This window comes from Rhinatrema bivittatum, chromosome 16 (assembly GCF_901001135.1).
Source record: "Rhinatrema bivittatum chromosome 16, aRhiBiv1.1, whole genome shotgun sequence".
NCBI lineage: Eukaryota > Metazoa > Chordata > Amphibia > Gymnophiona > Rhinatrematidae > Rhinatrema > Rhinatrema bivittatum.
Window position 1 is genome coordinate 70,154,704 of NC_042630.1, and position 22,746 is coordinate 70,177,449.

Consider the following 22,746-nt stretch of genomic DNA (forward strand, 5'->3'; position numbering starts at 1 on the left):
CTAGGAAGGCCCGACATCATAGTGGGAGGCAGCGGCGTCCATGCCATCATGTGGAGTCCAGATGAACGCAGCAGTGTAAACTGGCCCACGCAGCGAGCAGACCCTGGGAGAGCAGGAGAGCAGTGTAAGACATGAGTACTCACGGTTGCAGCCGTCTGCAACCGACAGGTATAACAGCAAAATTACGTGGTCTGAACATGCACCTATCTAGTTGGATATTAGTTTTCAGGATTTGAATGGCAATCAACACTTTTGGCAGCTGAATTAAAGTCTTTTAAAAAATGAGCAATATTCTAAGTCTATAGGGGAAAAGATAAAAGAATATTTCTTATTGCATGCTTCTTCCTCTATTTTCCAAGGGGTAATATGGGATTGTTCAAAGGCAGTCGCGAGAGGTATGCTGATTTCCTTTGCTCCCTATAGTAAGAAGGAACGGGAACTTAAGAGATCCCAATTGATGGCTAAATTAGAGCAGTTGCCCCAAACTCATAAGCAGTCACAATCCAAATCTATATTTAGGAAATTATTGATAGCTCGTTCGGAGTTACAATCATTGGATGAAGCCCATCTAATCCATCAGCTGGAGCTTACTAAGCAAGCATTTTTCGAGGGAGGAAATAAAGCTGGACATTATCAGGCTAGGAAATTAAGAGTGCTGCAAGCTCAGAGCTCTATAGCTAAAGTTAAGATTGTAAGTGGGGAAATGGTTAATAGGACAGCAGATATTAGGGATTGTTTTTCCAAGTTTTATGCTGCATTGTATAGTTCTGCAGGCAATATCACAGATAGCAACATTGTTCAATATCTTGACACAGTTTCCTTGCCCTCTCTCTCTAATGAACAACAACAGTATGTAGATAGACCAATTAGCCCCTGTGAGGTTACACAAACCATTATCAGGCCAATACAGTAAAGCGCGGCAGAAGAAGACCAAACGGCCATCAAGTCTGCCCAGCAAGCTACGCACTTTATCCATTTTTTTTTCCTTTTTCTCTCTCCCACCTGTTACTATTGGCTTCCAGTACCCTCCAGCCCTAATTCCCCTCCACCCTACCACCAATTTAGAGAGCAGCTCCGTATCTGCATCCAAGTGACATCCAGCTCAATTAGGGGTAGCAACCACTGGACCTTTAGAGGAGCCAGGTTCGGGCAAACTTTCCCCCAGCCCCTGCTCACCTGCCCTGGCCGCATCCATGGGTGCCGGTCTCCGGAGCAGCCCCAGTCCTCTCTCCCCTCCTCCCTGGGGCAGCCAGCGGCGAGAGCGAGAGTGGCTTCAGCAGCCCGGGGCGGATCAGGCGCTCCCCATGCGAGGCGGCTTCCAGTAGCCCCCGCCGGCGAGGGTGCATGAATGCACGCCGTGACCTGAGCGCCCCGCTGGAGTAGGGGAGAGAGGACTGGGGCTGCTGAAAGCATGCAGTAAGTTTACTTTTGTTACAATTTCTATTTGCTTTAATAACATGTTGAGTCGATTTTCGCCCTGCGCCTTGCTTCGGGAGGGGGGGGGGGGAGAGAGGACTGGCAATCCCCGATGCCCGAGCATAGGAGAACCAGGCCCGAGCGTAGGAGAACCAGGCCACACCATGTTACTCGCTTGCTTCAACCCACCCACTTATTTGACCGGAGCCTGCCTATTGCTGTCACATCCCTCTAACACCAGGGTCAGGGTAGGTGGTAAATTAGCGGGTTAAAGACACAGCAAAACAGTTGGTTAAAAAGGCGATAATCGGGCCGCACGTTACTGTATGGGAGGGAATAGCTAATCCCTTCCGTTTGGGCATCTCACTGTTTTATGTAAACCGGAGTGATTTGTATCCGATGCAAGAACTTCGGTATATAAAAATGAAAAATAATAATAATAATAATAATAATCCGATCGTTTACATATCATATACATGCCGCAGGCGGAAAGGGTTACCCGTTGATTTAAAGAACCGGTAAGGATGGGTTAAAAGGGACAGTGAATCGCGGGTTGGACTTACGCAGCCAAATTGTGGGTACAAAGCGGGTTAGAAGCAGGGTAACCACGGCCATGCTTTACTGTATCGGCCTGTTTGTAACCCTTTTTTAAAATACTTTCCTTATTGCTATAAGCGTTTAATAAATAAATAAATAAATAAATAAATAAATAAATAAATAAGTCAGTCAGTCAGTCATATGAGCTCCCTCAGTATCCGATGAGATTCATCCCAGGATACTGAGGGAGCTCAGAGACATGCTGGCGGGACCGCTAGATCCCTAGAAACAGGAGTGGTGCCGAGTGATTGAAGAAGAGTGGTGGTGGTCCCGCTTACAAGAGTGGGAGCAGAGAGGAGGCTGGACTATAGGTCGGTTAGCCTCACCTCGCTGGTGGGAAAATTAATGGAGACGCTGCTGAAAGAGAGAATAGTGAACTATCTACAGTTGGGAGAATTGCTGGACCAGAGGCAGCATGGATTCACCAGGGGAAGATCCTGTCAGACAAATCTGATTGACTTTTTCGACTGGGTGACTAGGAAGTTGGATCAAAGAAGAGCACTCAACCTCATCTACTTAGATTTCAGCAAGGCTTTTGATATGGTCCCACACAGGAGGCTGGTGAATAAAATGAAAAGCTTAGGAGTGAGTAATGAGGTGGTGGCCTGGATTGCAAACTGATTGACAGACAGAAGACAATGTGTGATGATAAATGGAACTCTCTCTGAAGAGAGAGCGGTGTTAAGTGGAGTGCCGCAAGGATCGGTGTTGGGACCGGTCCTGTTCAATATCTATGTGAGCGACATAGCGGACGGGATAGAAGGTAAGGTTTGTCTGTTTGCGGATGACACTAAGATCTGCAACAGAGTGGACACGCCGGAAGGAGTGGAGAGAATGAGACGGGATTTAAAGAAGCTGGAAGAGTGGTCAAAGATATGGCAGCTGAGATTCAATGCCAAGAAGTGCAGAGTCATGCATATGGGGTGTGGAAATCCGGAAGAACTGTATTCGATGGGGGGTGAAGGGCTGATGTGCCTGGAGCAGGAGAGAGACCTTGGGGTGATAGTGTCTAATGAAATGATCTGAATTCGGCGAAACAATGTGACAAGGCGATAGCTAAAGCCAGAAGAATGCTGGGCTGCATAGAGAGAGGAATATCTAGTAAGAAAAGGGAAGTGATGATCCCCTTGTACAGGTCCTTGGTGAGGCCTCACCTGGAGGAATGCGCTCAGTTCTGGAGACCGTATCTCTGAAGAGACATAGACAGGATGGAGGTGGTCCAGAGAAGGGCGACAAAAAAGGTGGAGGGGCTTCATCGAATGACTTATGAGGAGAGATTGAAAAATCTAAATATGTACACCCTGGAGGAAAGGAGGAGCAGAGGTGATATGATACAGACTTTCAGATACTTGAAAGGTTTTAATGATCCAAAGATAACGACAAACCTTTTCCACTGGAAAAATATCAGCAGGGAGGAAGACTCAGAACCAATGTCAGGAAGTATTTCTTCACGGAGAGGGTGGTGGATGCCTGGAATGACCTTCTGGAGGAAGTGGTGAAGACCAAAACTGTAAAGGACTTCAAAGGGGCGTAGGATAAACTCTGTGGATCCATAAAGTCTAGAGGATGTGAATGAAGAGTGGGTGGCTCACGGGAACGATGGCTACTACCTGGTGATAATACCCTTATTCAATAAACATACACACGGTTAATACGACTCCAACATTGCTCTAAGCTTCAGCGGCAATGAGGAAATGTGGAAAAAAGGATTTGCATTCACAAAAAAGTGGGGAGTAGCTTGCTTGTTACGGTGGTTGCTACCCCAAACCAAATAAGCTAATACTTCACTTTCAATGCATGATACTTCACTTTCTATGCATATCCAGCATAGCTCTCTGCTTCAATGGCAGGGGAGAAAGTCTGACATTTCACACATATCCAGCATAGCTCTTTGCTTCAACGGCAAGGGAAGAAGTTTGACACTTCACGCATATCCAGCATAGCCCTCTGCTTCAACGGCAGGGGAGCAAGACTGATACTTCACTTTCAATGCAAAGCCAGCATAGCTCTCTGCTTCAATGGCAGGGGGGAATGAAGAAATGTGGATCTATATTCAGGCAACAATCAACAAGGACTGAATTACATAGTCTGGATAAACAGATAAGCATGGGTGTAGCTTGCTTATTGCGATGGTTAATACCCCTAACTAATTAAGCTATTTCACTTAGATGCAGTTCCAACACTGCTCTCTACATTAATGGTGGGGGTGGAAGGGAAATAGAATAAAAAAGGTTACTAAGAGCCAAGAGAAACATAAGTATGTGAGAGAAAAAAAAAGTGCAAAAGCTTGCTGGGCAGACTGGATGGGCCGTTTGGTCTTCTTCTGCCGTTATTTCTATGTTTCTATGTAAGTCAGTCTTCCAGGCATAGAAAGGAAATATCTCCCTGGTCTCTGAGCACAGACCAGTCCAAACAGAAGTGCTCTGATCTTGGTGGAGGTCTTCTTGTAAGGCAAAGCGTAGGAACATCTGGTGTTACTCCATTATTGGGACATGCACGTATGTGTCTTGCAAACCCAGTGAATAGTGATGGTCTCCTAGCCTTCACTTCCTTCAAATGGACTGATAAAAACCCCACCTTGGAATGTTTGTTTTGGACAAATAAATTTAAATTATTTAAGTCTAAACACCGCTGACACAATGATGTGTTCTGGATATGTGCCTTGAACACTTTGTTGTGTTGGTGCAGATGGTGATGACCAGTCCACTAAGGGTTGCAGCTTTCTGGAATCCTGAAGACTGAATGTGAGGAAACTGGGAGTGACCAAAATCCAACTGTGTGTCCATGCTGGAACATGTCTAGTACCCCCCTGTCCTGAGTAGAGATCATCCAAGTTTCCCTAACATTTTCAACAAACAAACGTGCTGAATGGGACTCGTCTGGGCAGGAGCTTTGCTTGTTGCTAGATAAGGTCAGATTCTACTTTCTAAATCTCGGTTGGAATGACCTTTGAGATGAGAAGAAAAAACCCAGTTATCTTTAGCCAAATTTTCAGCTGAAACTAACTGGTTAGGTTTTTGGCCGAAAATTCACATAAATCTAGACAGCAAACATATTATTGGTTAAATTTAGAATTGCTATTTGTGTAGCTGAGGTTGTACACACCTAAACATAACGCTGAAAATCAGCACAAACCAAATAAGGCCTGCCACGGGAATGCTCCTGGAGCTACTCCCTTATTTTGCCCAGCTATATTTGGCCGGGCAGTAGAGAAAAAGTTTGAAAAGCTGATGTTTAACCATCTAATTCTTACATGCTTACCATGCTTACAAAGGATCACTTCAAGTACCTCCAGCCAAAACTACCAGACACATCACGCTTAGAGATCGGGCCTTCTCCACAGCTGGTCCAACTTTATGGAACTCCATTCCCCCGGATCTTAGAATGGAACCCAGCATCTCAACATTCAAGAAAAGACTCAAGACTTGGCTGTTCACGCAGGCCTTTCCTAACTCCAACATTACTTAACTCCCTTCAATCAACATACTTCGCTAGTAATAGCATTAATAGCCACCCCTTATAATGTTATTATATATATATATAATTATCTGATCTTCATTTTCCTTCTTACTCCAAGTTATTGTTTCCCTGTTACATGTAACTGCTTTTCTGCACTATTGTTCAAATTGTAAAGTTTATTTTAATTGCACCCCTGTTTCTTGTGAACCTGCATGATGGGACTATCGTCTTGAATGTTGGTATATAAAAAAACTTAAATAAATAAATAAATAAATACATTCAGTTTTTTCCAGACAAGGTGGTCCTTCAGACTCATCCCAAGTTCCTTCCTAAAGTGGTTTCTCAATTTCACCTCCAACAGTCCATCACATTGCCCACCTTCTTGCCGCCTCCTCATGTGACGCTAGAGCCTGAGAGACTGCATACACTGAACTGTGTTCCTGCTCTAACTAGGCTGCCAGTCCTCAAGCAAACAATTTCTCGTTGGCTTACTTCTTGTATATGCTTCTGCTACTCCTCTTTTACTGCCTCTTCTCTAGGCTGTGTCACGATACACCAAATCCTTGCTTGGGCTACTGCTACTGCTTTCCTGAACTCTGCTCCTCTTTTTGACATTTGTACAGTGGCTACATGGTCCTCTGTCCACACCTTTGCCTGCCACTACTGACTTGACAGGGACTCTACTTCTGATTCCCACTTTGGCACTGCTGTCCTTCATATTCTCTCATGAGTCTGTCATTTCAGCAGTGTTTTCTTCTCCCTTTCGACTTGTTCCTCAGCTACGGAGTCCCATCAGTGTGACTGATGTCCCACTTGTCCACATCAAAAGAGAAGTTTCTCACCTGTAACAAGTGTTTTCCATAGAGAGCAGAACAATCAATCACACGTTCCTGCCCTCTTCCCCTACAGCATGCTGTTCTTAGTTAGGCTTTTGGCTGTTTGGTTTGGTTGATGTTTCTGTTCTTGTTCTCAGCTATTCTAGTGACTGAATTGGGAAGAGGAGAGAACGTGCAATGGCTATTGATGCCGACTTACTGCGCATGTGCGGGAAGCTTCATGAAGATTCAGCTACAGATCAGACCTGATTTAACACCGCCGGATGACATAATCCATCAGTGTTACCGACTGTCCAGCTGTCCACAAAAAACACTTGTTATGGGTGTGCAACTTCGCTTTACATGCCAAGCCCTAGTGCCCTCTAGTGTCAGCTGCACTTTACTGAGTGTGTCTGAGCATTACACTTGTGCCCTCTAGTGCTTGACTTACTCTTCTGGCTAAAGGAGAGCAGTGCCCTCAAGTGTGAAGCAGTGCCCTCAAGTTCCAGCCTCATTCTTGGTTAAGGAAGAGCATGTGCAGAAAAAATTACCTCAATGTAGATGTAGTGCTGGCTTTCTGCGATGCAGTGGATGTAAGCATTGTAGATGGAGCACTCACATGAACCTGCGGACCAGCGATCCACAGACCGCAACACCTGTGCAAGAGAGGGGGAGAAAGCCTAAGAATTCACAGACTAAAGATATCAGAAACTATCGACCATCTTAATGCATCCTGCCCATGAGGAGCCCCGCCTCCTTGCTCCACTCAAACAATTCTGCCATGCTGCACAAATGGAATATTTGTAATAATCAAAATAAATTTCTTGCACTTACCTGCACATTAGTTGTCTGTGCCCCGGGGATTGAAAAAGGCAGTTGATCAGCAGTGGTGTGGGACTTGGGGAGCAGATAAGGATATGCTGGTCCATAATATTTAGCCTTTACAGTCTATGAAAGAAATGTGAAACACTGACAAGTTATTATTTGTATAGTGCTACAAGGCATTTTACAGAGACATATAAGAGAGGGTCCCTGCTCCTTACAGCTTACAATCTAGTCAAGACAGACAGACAGACAAAAACAAAAAAAAAAGGTTTTGAGACAAAAGAATAACCTCCCAGTAACTAGAAGGTTTCATCCATCCTTGAAGCACTGTCACAGAAAGCAGAGTTGCTTACCTGTAACAGGTGTTCTCCTAGGACAGCAAGATGTTAGTCCTTACACATGAGTGACATCATCAGATTGAGTCCGGCACAGAAAACGTTTGTCAAAGTGGATAAGTGCCAGGTGATGCATATAGGGAAAAATAACCCATGCTATAATTACACAATGTTAGGTTCCATATTGTCAAATGCCTTCTGAAAATCCAAGTATACTACATCTACAGGTTCACCTTTATCCACATGTTTATTAACTCCTTCAAAAAAGTGAAGCAGATTTGTGAGGCAAGACTTGACTTGGGTAAAGCCATGCTGACTTTGTTCCATTAAACCATGTCTTTCTATATGTTCTGTGATTTTGATGTTTAGAACACTTTCCACTATTTTTCCTGGCACTGAAGTCAGGCTAACCGGTCTGCAATTTCCCGGATCTCTCCTGGAGCCCTTTTTAAATATGGGGGTTACATTAGCTATCCTCCAGTCTTCAGGTACAATGGATGATTTTAATGATAGGTTACAAATTTTTACTAATAGGTCTGAAATTTCATTTTTTAGTTCCTTCTGCTTGTAGGCCGTGTCAAGGCGCACTCAGTTAGGGCCATGGCAGCATCGGTGGCGCACTTTCGTGCAGTCTCCATTGCTGAGATTTGCAAGGCTGCGATGTGGAGCTGCCTGCACACGTTCTCTGCTCATTACTGTTTGGACAAGGATGGTTGACATGACAGTACCTTTGGCCAGTCTGTCCTTCATAATCTGTTCCAATGCTGCCTCCCATTCTCACCCTCAGCAATTCTGTTGTGCACGTTGGCATGTGGTTAAGGGCTGTTGGTCCTGTTATTGCCAGGGGCAGCCTGTAACTTGGTATTCTCCCATCTGTGAGGACTACCACCTGCTTGTCCTAGGAGAAAGCAGAGTTGCTTACCTGTAACAGGTGTTCTCCTAGGGCAGTAGGATATTAGTCCTCAGGAAACCCGCCCACCACCCTGTGGAATTGGGTTCTCTGTCTGTTATTTTATTTTTTGTTCATCTTTTTTCGCTAGGATACGAGACTGAAGAGGGACCCCGCATGGCCACATGGATAGTGGCATGCTGGGTATGCTCAGTATGCCAGTCAAAGTTTCTAGAAACTAAGAACATAAGAAAATGCCATACTGGGTCAGACCAAAGGTCCATCAAGCCCAGGATCCTGTTTCCAACAGTGGCCAATCCAGGCCATAAGAACCTGGCAAGTACCCAAAAACAAAGTCTATTCCATGTTACCATTGCTAATGGCAGTGGCTATTCTCTAAGTGAACTTAATAGCAGGAAATGGACTTCTCCAAGAACTTATCCAATCCTTTTTTAAACACAGCTATACTAACTGCACTAACCACATCCTCTGGCAACAAATTCCAGAGCTTTATTGTGCGTTGAGTGAAAAAGAATTTTCTCCAATTATTTTTAAATGTGCTATATGCTAACTTCATGGAGTGCCCCCTAGTCCTTCTATTATTTGAAAGTGTAAATAAGCGAGTCACATCCTCTCGTTCAAGACCTCTCATGATCTTAAAGACCTCTATCATATCCCCCCTCAGCTGTCTCTTCTCCAAGCTGAACAGCCCTAACTCTTCAGCCTTTCCTCATAGGGGAGCTGTTCCATCCCCTTTATCATTTTGGTTGCCCTTCTCTGTAACTTCTCCATCGCAATTATATCTTTTTTGAGATGTGGCGACCAGAATTGTACACAGTATTCAAGGTGCGGTCTCATGGAGCGATATAGAGGCATTATGACATTTTCCGTTCTATTAACCATTCCTTTCCTAATAATTCCTAACATTCTGTTTGCTTTTTTGACTGCTGCAGCACACTGAGCCGATGATTTTAAAGTATTATCCACTATGATGCCTAGATCTTTTTCCTGGGTGGTAGCTCCTAATATGGAACCTAACCGTGTAACTACAGCAAGGGTTATTTTTCCTTATATGACCATCAATTGGTCACAAAAAAAGAAACAACCTTGGTTCTCCCCAGAACTGAAACTGATGAAGCTAGACCTCAGACACAAAGAAGGCTTATGGCGTAATAACCCCAACACCACAACTCTATCTGATTACAAACGTACCCTTCATTTCTACAAGATCTCTATTCTACAGATAAAAAAAAAATTCTATGCTAGCAGAATCCACGACATACAATACGATGCCAGGGCCCTGTTTTCCTTCGTATCCCAACTCACAAAACCTTCTGCCCCTACTATCCCAGATGAACAGGCTCAATCAAAAGCCAATGAACTAGCACGCTTCTTCCAAGATAAAATCACAAACACACTGGCACTTCTTCCCACCAACCCAATGAACCCAGCTCTAGACTCCAATCCCACCCATCATCCCAGAGCCACCTTCGACTCCTTCGAACCTACAACCACCTTGGAGATAGAATCAACCCTTAAAAAAATGAAACCATCCAGCCATCCGATGGACCACATCCCTACTAAACTTCTGCTCCTCATACCCAGCACCATCTCGAGAGCACTGACCAACTTCATAAACTGTTCCCTAACTCAAGGAAACTACCCAGATGAGCTAAAATCTGCATCTCTCAAACCCCTCTTGAAGAAACATAACTTGGATACAAAAGAACTCTCCAATTACAGACCTATATCCAACCTTCCGTTTCTAGCAAAGCTCACAGAGAAAATTGTGAACACACAACTCTCTGACTACCTCGAGGAACATAACATACTATACCCCTCACAGTACGGTTTCCGGAAATCCTCCAGCACAGAAACCCTCCTCATCTTCCTATCAGACCACATCCTTCTGGGTCTTGACAAAGGGCTTTCATACCTACTGGTCCTCCTAGATATCTCAGCAGCTTTCGATACGGTAAACCATGCCATTCTTCTAAACCGTTTATCTGACATTGGAATCGCTGGACTCGCCCTCAGATGGTTCAACTCTTTCCTCAAAAATAGAAGCTACAAGGTTAGAGTCAACAACAGAGAATCACCAACTTATAAAGCAACACTAGGCGTCCCACAAGGCTCTTCTCTATCCCCTACCCTCTTCAATATCTGCTTACTGCCCCTCTGCCATCTGCTCACAAACCTTAAACTAACACATTACCTCTATGCAGATGATGTGCAGATATTGATCCCTATAAAAGATTCTCTGCCAAAAACACTCGACTACTGGGAAAATTGCCTGAAGTCCATAAAAAGCCTCCTCTCTAGCCTGAACCTGGTTCTAAACGCATCCAAGACGGAAATCCTTCTTATCTCCCCTGAACACTCCACCAACACCGACATTACAGCTCTGGACTCTCAAACTAGAGATTTAGGAATTATACTAGACAATCATCTGAATCTAAAGAAATCAATTAATAATATCACCAAGGACTGTTTCTATAAGCTTCAAGTTTTAAAAAGAATCAAAGAATCAAACCCCTTTTCCACTTTCAGGACTTTAGAACCATCCTTCAATCCACGTTATTTTCGAAAACAGACTACTGCAATGCCTTACTCCTGGGGCTCCCCATTTCAGCCACAAAACCTATACAAATGCTCCAGAACGCAGCAGCTAGAATCCTAACCAATACCAACCGCCGTGCTCACATTACCCCCATCCTTCGAAACCTGCATTGGCTGCCAATAAAATATAGAATTCTATATAAAGCTCTCACTATAATCCACAAATCTATTCACCAACAGCTCACACTAGACCTTCAGAACCCTCTCAAACACCACTCGTCCGAAAGACCCATCAGAGAAGCTTATAAAGGGACCCTTCAAGTCCCACCTTCAAAACACACCCGTCTAAAAACCACCAAAGAACGTTCCTTCTCCACAGCAGGCCCTGTCCTCTGGAACAGACTTCCGACTGACCTAAGACTGGAACCTTGCCTTCATACCTTTGGAAGACAACTGAAGACGTGGCTTTTCCTCCAAGCCTTCCCCTAGTCAAAATGTCACTTCGGACTCAGCCTAAGGAATGAGATAATTACCAATCTCATAACCAGTTATATATTATTTATTTGTTGCTAATTTCCGCTCTACCTTTCTTCCTGGCTTCTCTAGCCCCCAAGTTCAATGCCCTTGTTTTATGTAACTTTGCTTGATTCAGCCTTCTTGTTTTTGGTTACTCTTGTTTATCCCCTAAGTTCCATGTAAACCGGCCTGATGTGAATTCTATTCGTGAAGTCCGGTATAGAAATATATATTAAATAAATAAATAAAATATGCAACACCTTACACTTGTCCACAATAAATTTCATCTGCCATTTGGATGCCCAATCTTCCAGTCTTGCAAGGTCCTCCTGTAATGTATCACAGTCTGCTTGTGATTTAACTACTCTGAATAATTTTGTATCATCCGCAAATTTGATAAGCTCACTCGTCGTATTCCTTTCCAGATCATTTATATATATATTGAAAAGCACCTTTTTTTAAAACCTTTTTTTTTTTTCTTCAATGTTTATTATACTCGGACATATAAACAGAGTAAACATTTTAACATAACCGTTGATAAAATCTAACAGTATATGAACAAAAATCAACATATATGTATGAGGAAGGTTTGAAGGAATCCATATACTAGAAAAAGCAGACCTAGAAGAGTCCGACGTGGTGGACCCCATCTTCCATGCACCTGGTAAGGCCTAGAGAATATATACCATACAATACTGTCTAATAAAACATAAAACTTCCTTTTCCATTTACTAAAACATGAAGAAAATACCCATGCAAACACATATGTATGTGGCCTTATTGTTAACGTATTGGGTCCCTTAGCCTGTTATGTCCAAATACATATGTTTTCCTTATCATCCCCAAATCCCCAAATCTCTTACTCTTCCATCCCAACCCCCCCCCCCCCCCCCCACCCTGGGGCACAGTATATATTTTGGTATGGTACTGAAAAGAGGTAAGAAATGACAGCTGAATCAAACAGTCAACATGTTGTTGTGTGTGGAAATGGTAAGTAGAAAGAGTGGCAAACGTTTAATTTCCGTTTTCCTGAAGCTCCAATCCAAAAACAGTACACTTCCAGGATACACATTGCCGACACTAAGGTCAATCTGAGTTCCGGCTTGCGACCTGAACTTTGTCTTCTCATGAACACTCACTAGGGTTTAGAAGGGCTGGTTGGAGAAATGTTAAGAATGGAGCCCACACTTGTTCAACTTCCACCTTCGTGGAAGGTTGTTGGCGATGTAAATAGAGTTCATGGGAACACAGCCGAAGCATATGTTTAAACCAATAATCCCACACCGGGCCTTTGGTTTCCATCCAGCACGCTAAAATCGCCTTCTTTCCCAACACCGCGGCTTTTACCAAGAATACTCTTAGCCATTTAAACGTTGGGCCCTTTGCCAAGCCTTCTGACCTTACCCCAAACAGCCATAAGTGCGGTTCCAGCGGTATGGGTCCCTGCCAAATGGACATGCAAAAGCCCTGTATGTCAGACCAAAAGGCTTGTATGACAGGGCAGTCCCAAAATACATGGAAATAGGTCCCCGGCGCTAGCCCACATTTTCACGCCCTGCTCACTCAGCCCCTCCTCCACCCTGACGATTCTTCCCTCTAACGTGTCTAGCCTCGGACCAAATTCAGAGATCGTGGCTTTTACCTCTGCCAGTTGCTGTTGTATCCCTGCTAATTTAATGTACAGCGTGGTCTCCAGGGTGGCCTGCAGAACTTCCACTGTTAACGGGGTAGGTTGTGACGGACCTGGTTCTCCCGCGCCGGTCGCCATCTTGGAATCCGCGGTTTTTCCCTTCTCCTTGTCTTTATCTCGTTTTCCGCCTCTGGAGGCCATAGATTGTGGGGATTTGTGCATAAAATGGACAATCGACATTCGCCAACCACTGGCCTTTGTCCAACTTACTTTTTCGCCGGCTTTTTGAGCCTATTTCGGTAGCGGTATGGCTGTGGCACCCGGAGCTACGGGTGAGCGCGTCTTCCCTAGCTCATCACCACACGTGACCCCCAAAACCTTTTTTAAACCCAGCTACACTAACTGCACTAACCACATCCCCTAGCAACAAATTCAGAGTTTAATTGTGTGTTGAGTGAAAAAGAATTTTCTCAGATTAGTTTTAAATGTGCTATATGCTAACTTCATGGAGTGCCCCCTAGTTCTTCTATTATCCGAAAAAGTAAATAACCGATTCACATTTACCCGTTCTAGACCTCTCATGATTTTAAAGACCTCTATGATATCCCCCCTCAGCCATCTCTTCTCAAAACTGAACAGCCCTATCCCTTTAGTCTTTCCTCATAGGGGAGCAGTTCCATCCCCTTTATCAATCTGGTCGCCCTTCTCTGTACCTTCTCCATTGCAACTATATCTTTCTTGAGATGCAGCGACCAGAATTGTACACAGTATTCAAGGTGCAGTCTCACCCTCTAAGCGGACTGATCGCAAGTGAACCAACGATGCTGCCATGGCCAGACCAAGTGCACTTTCACATGGCCCACCAGAGTCAAGCCCATCCACTAGCCAAATGGATAGCATCTGTTTGTCAATGGCAGCCCCAGCTTATTCTGATCAAAGTAAACAAAAGGTTGGGTGGATCTTTATGGGCTTCTGTTTGCTCTAGATAAAAGGCCAAGGCTCTCCTCAGATCAAACTGTGCAGGGCTTGTTCACCTTGGCAAGCATGTAGCCTGGGGAAAAATATTGGAAGGACAATTTACCAACACCTCCACAGGCGGGAACTTAGGGTGCATATACGCAAGACCATCCTATCATGAAAAAAAGTTGTGTAAGATGGATAAGTCACTAAGGCCTGAAGCTCACTGACCCTGTGCACTGAAGTAACCGCCAACAAAAATCTGACCTTCAAGATCAGGTACTTCAGGACACAGGAGTGCAGAGGCTCAAAGGGAGCTTTCATCAGCTGGGACAAAACTACGTTCAGATCCCATGGTACAGCAGCAAGTCTGATGGGAGGCAAATGAAGCAGACCCTGCATGAAACGTACAACTGAAGGCTGTTCAGAGATGGGCTTACCTTCTACCTGGTAATGGTATGCGTCAATCACACTAAGGTGTAACCGACCTAGTTGGTTTGAAGGCCAGCTTCTAAGAGGTATAAAAGGTAGTCAAGCAATTTTTGTGTGGAGCAGGAGAAAGAATAGGAAAATTGCTAATTTTCGTTCCTGTAGTACCACGGATCAATCCAGGACAGCTGGGTTTTGCCTCCCCACCAGCAGATGGAGACAGAACAAGACTTCGCGGACTCTGTCCTATACCCCTGAGGTGCCACCTAGTGTCTGCCAGTATTATACTGTACCCAAGCAGAAATAAAGATATAAAAACCAGAACTGCCAACTAGAAAAGCTACCTCCCCCCGAAGAGCAGAGGATATGAAACACTGCAAAAACCGCATGAATCAAAGAAAACATGCCGAAACGGAGCCCTAAAGAGGGACAGTCAATAAAACTTGCAGAGAGGTTGACCAGCCACCAGCCGAGTGGACGCTCCATCTTCTCCCTGGGCGGGCGTCTAGACTGATCCGTGGTACTGCAGGAACGAAAATTAGCACGTAAGAACCAATTTTCCTTTCCCTGTACGTACCCGGGTCAGTCCAGGACAGCTGGGATGTACCAAAGCTTTCTCAACCAGGGTGGGACTGAGAGAGTCCTACTCGGAGCACACTGGCCCCAAAAGAACCGGGCTCTGGAGCCCTGACATCAAGCGATAATGCCTTGCAAAGGTATGCGGAGACTGCCAGGTAGCCGCCCTACAAATTTCCTTTGGCGACACCTGCTGACACTCCGCCCAAGAAGTCGACTGCGACTGAGTGGAATGAGCCTTAAGACCAGACGGAATCGGCCGACCCTGTACCAGGTAAGCCGAGGCTATCGCCTCCTTCAACCAACGTGCAATCGTGGACTTAGAAGCCTTCTGCCCTTTTCTGGGCCCACTCCACAGTATGAAAAGGTGATCCGAGAGCCGAAAACTGTTCGACACTTCCAAGTAGCGCAATAGAACCCTCTTCACGTCCAACTTCTGCAAATCTCTAGTCTCTGGAGAAGAAGAGTCCACCCCCGCAAAGGAAGGGAGCTCCACGGACTGGTTCAAATGAAAGGATACCACCTTCGGGAGAAAGGAAGAAACGGTTCTCAAGGAGACCCCTGCCTCGGAAATCCTCAAGAAAGGCTCCCTGCACGATAAAGTCTGTAGCTCGGATACCCGTCTTGCGGAAGAAACAGCCACCAGAAAAACCACCTTCAAAGTAAGATCCTTCAAGGTCGCATGTCGCAAGGGCTCGGAAGGGGCAGAACAAAGCGCTCTCAGCACCAAGTTCAACCTCCATGATGGGTAAGGACTCCGGACCAGAGGACGAAGATGCTTAGTGCCTCGTAAGAAATGAACCACATCCGGGTGAGAGGCTAGCGCAATCCCCTGCACCTTCCCTCGAAAACTGCCCAGAGCTGCCACCTGCACCCACAGCGAACTGAATGCCAAACCCTTGGCTAGGCCTGCCTGTAAGAAATCCAGGACTTCCGGAATAGACGCCCTGGCGGGCTGTACATGGTGGTCGATACACCAGGACTCAAACACTCCCCAAACTCGAACATACGCCAAAGAAGTTTTACGGGAATGTAAGAGCATGGTCACCACCGCATCCGAGTAACCCTTACTCCTCAACCGGCGCCTTTCATAAGCCATGCCGCTAGACAAAAGCGATCTGCCTCTGTGAAACAGACGGGCCCCTGCCGCGTTGGAGACGGATGAAACCTTAGTGAACCGTCCACTGTCAGATTCAAGAGGTCTGTAAACCACGGGCGCCTCGGCCACACCGGGGCCACGAGAATCACTCTTCCGGTGTGCCCCTCGATGCGGCGTAGGACCTTTCCCCACCAATGGCCATGGGGGAAACACATACAACAGAATGCCTTTGGGCCAGGGGAGGACCAGGGCGTCGACCCCTTCCGCCCCTAGTTCTCGTCGCCGGCTGAAGAACCGAGGAGCCTTGGCATTGCCATCAGATCCATGGCCGGTCTGGACCACCGGTCACACAGAAGACAAAAGGTGTCGTCGGAGAGTTCCCACTCCCTGGGATCCAGTTGGTGAAGACTGAGGAAATCCGCTTGGGCATTGTCCACGCCAGCAATGTGAGACGCCGCTATCCGGTAAAGATGCTGCTCCACCCAGAGGAACAAGAACTGGGCTTCTGCTGCCACTGGACGGCTCCTGGTGCCGCCCTGACAATTGATGTAGGCTACCGTCGTCGCATCGTCAGAGAGCACCCTCACCGATCTGCCCTCCACCAGCGGGAGGAGGGCTTGGAGTGCTAAGCGAACCGCTCTGGTCTCCAATCGATTGATCGACCAGGAGGCTTCCTGCCTGGTCCATTGACCCTGGACCGCAGTATCTCGACATACCGCTCCCCACCCGGAGAGGCTGGCATCCGAGGTCACTACAATCCAACAGGGAGTCTCCAAGTCCATCCCCTGAATCAAGTTGTGCGGTGAAAGCCACCATTGAAGATTGGAACTCACCTCCCCCGAAAGGGGCAGGACAATGTGGAAAAGCTGCGAGCGAGGATTCCAGCGGGACAACAAAGCTGACTGAAGAGGACGCATTTGTGCAAACGCCCACGGCACGAGGTCGATGGTCGAGACCATGGAGCCCAGGAACTGCAAATAATCCCAGGCTGTGGGTTGACCAAGAGATTGGAAATCCGCCACTTGTGCCGTGAGCTTCAAGATCCTTTCTTCCGTCAGAAATACCTTTCCTAAGGCAGTATCGAAGCGAGCCCCCAGGAACTCCAAGGTCTGAGAGGGGGCCAGATGACTCTTCTCGGGGTTGACCACCCATCCTAAGGAATCCAACATCCAGAGAACACGCGTCACCGCAGCTCTGCAGAGGCTTTCCGACTTTGCTCGAATTAGCCAATCGTCCAGGTAGGGATGGACCAGAACCCCCTCCTGTCGCAAGGCGGCCGCAACCACCACCATCACCCTTGGTGAATACCTTGGGCGCCGTCGCAAGACCGAATGGGAGGGCGCAGAACTGAAAATGGTGCCCCAGGACCGCAAACTGCAGGTACCTCTGATGATCTGGACGTATGGGGATGTGGAAGTACGCCTCCATCAGGTCCAGCGATGCCAAGAACTCCCCCTTGTGCACTGACGCTGACAGATCGAAGCGTTTCCATCCGAAAACGGGGTACCCTCAGAGCGTGATTTACCCGCTTCAAATCGAGGATGGGACAAAATGTCCCGTCCTTTTTTGGTACCACAAAGTAGATAGAGTAGCGCCCATGTCTTAACTGCTTTGCGGGCACTGGAACTATGGCCCCTAGATCTTGCAGGCGCTGCAGGGTGACTTGCAGCTCTTGGCGCTTCAGGTTGTACATGCAAGGGGACACTATGTAATGGTCCTTGACTGGCTGAGCAAAATCTAAGGAGTAGCCTTGCTCTATTATGTCGATGACCCATTGATCGGAGGTCAGTTGGGCCCACGCCTCCCGGAAACGAATTAATCTTCCCCCGATGCTTGGAACGGAAGGGTGGGCCGGCCTCACTTCATTGCGCAGTCTTGGAGCCCCCATGGGACTGGGGAGCACCGTCCCTGGCTGGGCGACGGCCCCGAAAGGACTGGTTCCAAGAAGCATGGCGGGGCACGCTCTGACGATATGACGACCCAGTGGACCGGGAAGACCGGAAACGATGATTCCCCCGGAATCGAGTTCGCTGAAGAAAGGAACTTTTGGACTGAGGTCTATCCTCCGGCAACCTGTGGACCTTATTCTCACCCAGAGACTTGATCATGTCCTCCAGCTATTGCCCAAAAAGGAGCTTCCCCTTGAATGGCAAGGAACTCAGCTGCGCTTTAGAAGACGTATCTGCCGCCCAGTGCCTTAGCTATAGGAGCCTGCGGGCGGACACCGCTGAAACCATCGTCCGAGCAGACGTCCTCAGGAGATCATATAGGGCATCTGCGCAGTATGCCACTGCCGCTTCCAGCCGACTAGCTCGAACCGCTGCCGCGCCGGACAGGTCTGACTCAGCCTGCCAATCCTGAACCCAGCGGAGACAAGCTCTATGGACAAAGCTGCTACACATCGCTGCCCGGACCCCGAGGGCCGACACCTCAAAGATCTTCTTCAGCTGCAGTTCCAGTTTACGATCCTGCAGGTCCTTCAATGCAGTGCCCCCTGTCACCGGAATGGTGGTCCTTTTGGTGACTGTGGCAACCGCGGAATCAATCTTGGGAAGTCTGAGGAGTTCCAAAGTGTCCTCCGGGAGCGGATACAATTTGTCCATCGCCCGTCCGACCTTCAAGCCAAGATCTGGATTGTCCCACTCTTTGAATAACAAATCCGTGACCGACAAATGAAAGGGAAAAGAATGAGCCGGACCTCGCAGACCCACCATGACAGGGTCCATAGCACCAAACCTGGAATCCTCAGGTGGGACTTCAATAGCGAGCTCCCCCAGAATGAGGGGTATCAGCAGTCCCAGCTCATCTCTTAGAAACAGGCGCACCACTTTGGGATCATCACCCTCCACCGCCAGGACACCCCCCCCGGTTTGGATGGCTGAGGGTGTAGATCCGGATCCTCCTCCTGCCCGGCCCCTGGAGCCGATGGAGGTGCTGGATCGTCATCCGACGAGTCTGTCTGAGAAGACTCCATCAGCTGGGACTGAGACCGGAGAGGGCGCTTCGCTTTGGGGGCATCCCCGCCCACAGACAGCCTGGAGCGTTTTCGTGAAGAAGACTCCCGCGGCAACTTGGAGCGCGACCTCTTCTCCGACTTGCGAGCCTTGAAGAACTTGTGCAGCATCTTGACAAATTGTGAGGAGAATGAAGAAGACAAATCCTCAGACTCTGGATCTTGGCCCTCTTCCGAAAAATCCCCCTCATGGACATCCGGAACTGCGCCCCCACCAAGAGCAGCCAGCCTCGGGGAAAGTGGAGGAGGAGAGGACCCCTCTCCCAGAACCTCCAGTGCTGCTCTTTCCTGGAACTGGAAAGTTTTTAATAAAGCCTCCAATCCAGCACTCAGCTGGAAAGGATCAGAGTTCTTCCCCCCACGATCCAGTCTCCTAGGCTCCCGACGCAGCCTGGAGCTTTCCTTAGGAGCCCTGTTATGAAAATCCTGCGATGGGCCCCCCCCACCAGAGAGACAGGACGTACAGACTCCAGCGCGGGAAATCCGCGCACGCGCACTGCCACAGGCAGAGCAGGCCACACCATGCAGCATATCCCCGGGCTCAATTTTTAGGCTCCCCGAAAAAAGAACCGCGGTGATCGGACCAATTTCCCGGTCGAACAACGGGCCGAAAAAGCGACGAAAACGCATCCAAAAGCAGCAAAAATGGAGCGAGCACCAGGCCAGATGATCCTCACACCCCAAGGCAAGTTTCCTAAACCTTTTTAAATTTCATTTTTTAAATTTTTTTTTTACCTTGACGAAGTCAGGCTGGCTGAGGGTGAGAGAGCCGAGACCCCCGGCATCACCCTTTGCCACGGCAGTTGTAGGGTCCCCAACCCTCTGCTCTACAGCCTCGAGTACCAGGGGGGATGGTCCCACCAGGACCTGACAACCCCTGGGAGGCTAGACGCTGCTTTCGCTGACTTTCCTTCTTCTTCCTTACTTTTTTTTTTTTTTTCAAAATTTAAAGTAACCCTAACAAAGTTCCCCTGACAAAAAAACACCACCGCTAAGCTACGAGAAGCAGAAACTACCCCTAACTTAGCACCTCTAAGAGACACTAAGCTTTGCACCTCCACCATCTGCTGGAGACAGAAGAGTACTGTCCTATACCTCAGAGGTATAGGACAGAGACCGCAAAGTCTTGTTCTGTCTCCATCTGCTGGTGGGGAGGCAAAACCCAGCTGTCCTGGACTGATCCGGGTATGTACAGGGAACTAGGCCTTGTGCTCACACCACATAGCAAATCTTCTCCACTAGTGTGGTCTTGCATATTTACACTAAGCTCCTGCCTAAGGTGGTGTTGAAATTCCATCTTAACAGGGAATGAGCGAGAAAGAAAACTTAGAAAAACGTCAAAAAAACTACCTAGGAACACTCTTGGGAAGACCGCAGGACCACGGGTCGAACAGTGAGCACAAGTTACTTATTTACTATTCAGCAATTGTCCACTAATAAGTTAATTTGATTAATCTGTTCTATGTAAACCTCTAAATGAAGCGATAGTTCTTGTTCCTTGTAAACAGATAGTTCTCTGTTCTATGTAAACCGCTAAATGAAGCGATAGTTCTTGTTCCTTGTAAACCGGGGTGTTATGTATATTATACAGGAACTTCCGGTATATAAATCCTATAAATAAATAATAATAATAAAGTACATGAGAAAAAATTGCAAAAGAGCAAAAAATCTATGAAGAAAAAGAGAAAGAAGAAACTCCTACTATGACCACTGTGCTCCACAGAAAAAGAGAGACTGAAAGGACTCCGCATGGTTTAATGCATGCCATAGGCATGCTCAGTGAGGCTCAGTCAAAGTTCTAGAAACTTTGACAAACGTTTTCCTTGCTGGGCTCCACTGGACAATGTCACCCATGTGTGAGGACTGCCATCCTGCTTGTCCTTGGAGAAACACTGTCCCATCACTCCCAATGACAGGAGGTTACACACTAACCCTGAATACTGTCCCCAGTATTCCCAATGATGTAAAGGTTACATCCTCCTGCTGAAGCACTGTCCCAACATTCCCATGGTATGGAAGTTACATTTCCCCTCCTCATCCCCTGATAAAGTACTGTTTCAGCACTATCCTAAAATTCCCAATGATAGGGCTTCAGTCCCTCCCTCATAAAATGATTTCCAATGGAGTCATGACAGAAGATTTTCCAAATTTCTCATGTTAAGGGGTTACACTCTCCTCCTAAAATATTATCCTAATACTTCTGGTGATTGTGGGAATGCCTTTCCCCTGAAATATTGCACCAGTACTCCTATATAAGGGGTTCCACTCTCACCTAACTACTGAAACCTCAGAAAACTTTCTCAGCAGTTCCACTGTGCAGGCACTGACCTTGGTGATGTTCCAACGCTGGACGAAGTGCCTCGCCACATCTCGAGCTCCCTTGCCATGAATCACCACCCCTATATCCCTCCATGGCATTCGAGGATTTTTGAATCTGTCAATGAAATCTGACACCAAATTGAAAATGTCAATAGCACTGGAAGAACAAAAGGGTGAGTGTGTGGGGGTAGCTATGGAAAAAAAATGGTTTTGTTTCACAATTCCCTCAAAATCTTCACATGCTCAGCAAGCACATAACTGTGGCAATGCATTCGGGCTCCAGGGAGGGGGAGAGCTTTGATTTGACATGGGGTGAGCATCAGAGCCATCCCTGCAGTACTGAAAGTTTCAGTGATGGAGGAAAGTGATCTACCAGTCAGAAACCTGGTCATCGTCCTCAGGAATGCCCTCCTCTTTTTAAAGGATCTAGATCTTCAGGTACATTAGATAACAAGCTGTCCATGATAGGTCAGGTACTGTGGATTTTAGCTGAATAAAGAGGGAAGGGTTGGATGGCCTCTCAAGGTTCCTTCCAGTCCTATTTTTCCATGATTCTAGAAGAACACCCAAGAAGAATAGCCTAGTGGTTAGAGCAGTGAGCTACGAAAAGAAAATTATTCCTTACCTGCTAATTTTCGTTCTGTAGTGCCATGGATCAGTCCAGACGGTGGGTTATGTCCCCCGTCCAGCAGATGGAGTCAGAACAGACTTCGAGGGCGTAACCACATAAACCAGTACACCCTCTGCTGGAGCTCAGTATAACGTATAGCAAAGCCCGATTAGACCAAGAACAGTCTGGATCAAGTTACTTAACCATGAATTAAACGGAGATAACAATAAACAGCCAACTAGCGGCAAAACGGCCAACTTGTAGGGAGCTGTGAACATAGATAAGAAAATTGAGAAATACAGGAGACATCTACAGTAAGCAAACCCGAGCAGGAGCAGAGATCCCAGAGTGGTGGGCGTCTGGACTGATCCATGGTACTACAGGAACGAAAATTAGCAGGTAAGGAATAATTTTCTTTTCCCTGTACGTACCAGGATCAGTCCAGACAGTGGGATGTACCCAAGCTTCCCTAAACCGGGTGGGCCCCTGAAAACCCTGCTCACAGAACCTGGGCGCCAAAGTGCCCAGTGGCTGACGTCGCCAGGTGTAGTCGATAATGTCTCGAGAAAGTGTGCAGCGACTTCCATGTTGCTGCCCGGCAAATTTCCTGAGAGGAGACGGAGCAAACTTCCGCCCAGGACGCAGCCTGCAAGCGAGTCGAGTGAGCCATGACGCCGCGGGGCGGAATCCGTCCTGCTCCAA

At 47.1% G+C, this 22,746-nt stretch overlaps 1 protein-coding gene across 3 annotated transcripts in view; it reads right to left on the bottom strand.

Annotated features, from left to right (window-relative positions):
* Nucleotides 1-22,746, bottom strand: part of PLD2 (phospholipase D2) — a 444,278-nt gene that overhangs the window by 110,414 nt on the left and 311,118 nt on the right. For all 3 annotated transcript variants that reach the window (XM_029581771.1, XM_029581768.1, XM_029581769.1), the window contains exons 16-18: nucleotides 21,444-21,562; nucleotides 7,122-7,235; nucleotides 6,839-6,943 (exon numbers count right to left, since the gene is read on the bottom strand). In XM_029581771.1, coding sequence (XP_029437631.1) covers nucleotides 6,839-6,943; nucleotides 7,122-7,235; nucleotides 21,444-21,562 — 338 coding nt within the window. The remainder of the gene's footprint in view (nucleotides 1-6,838; nucleotides 6,944-7,121; nucleotides 7,236-21,443; nucleotides 21,563-22,746) is intronic.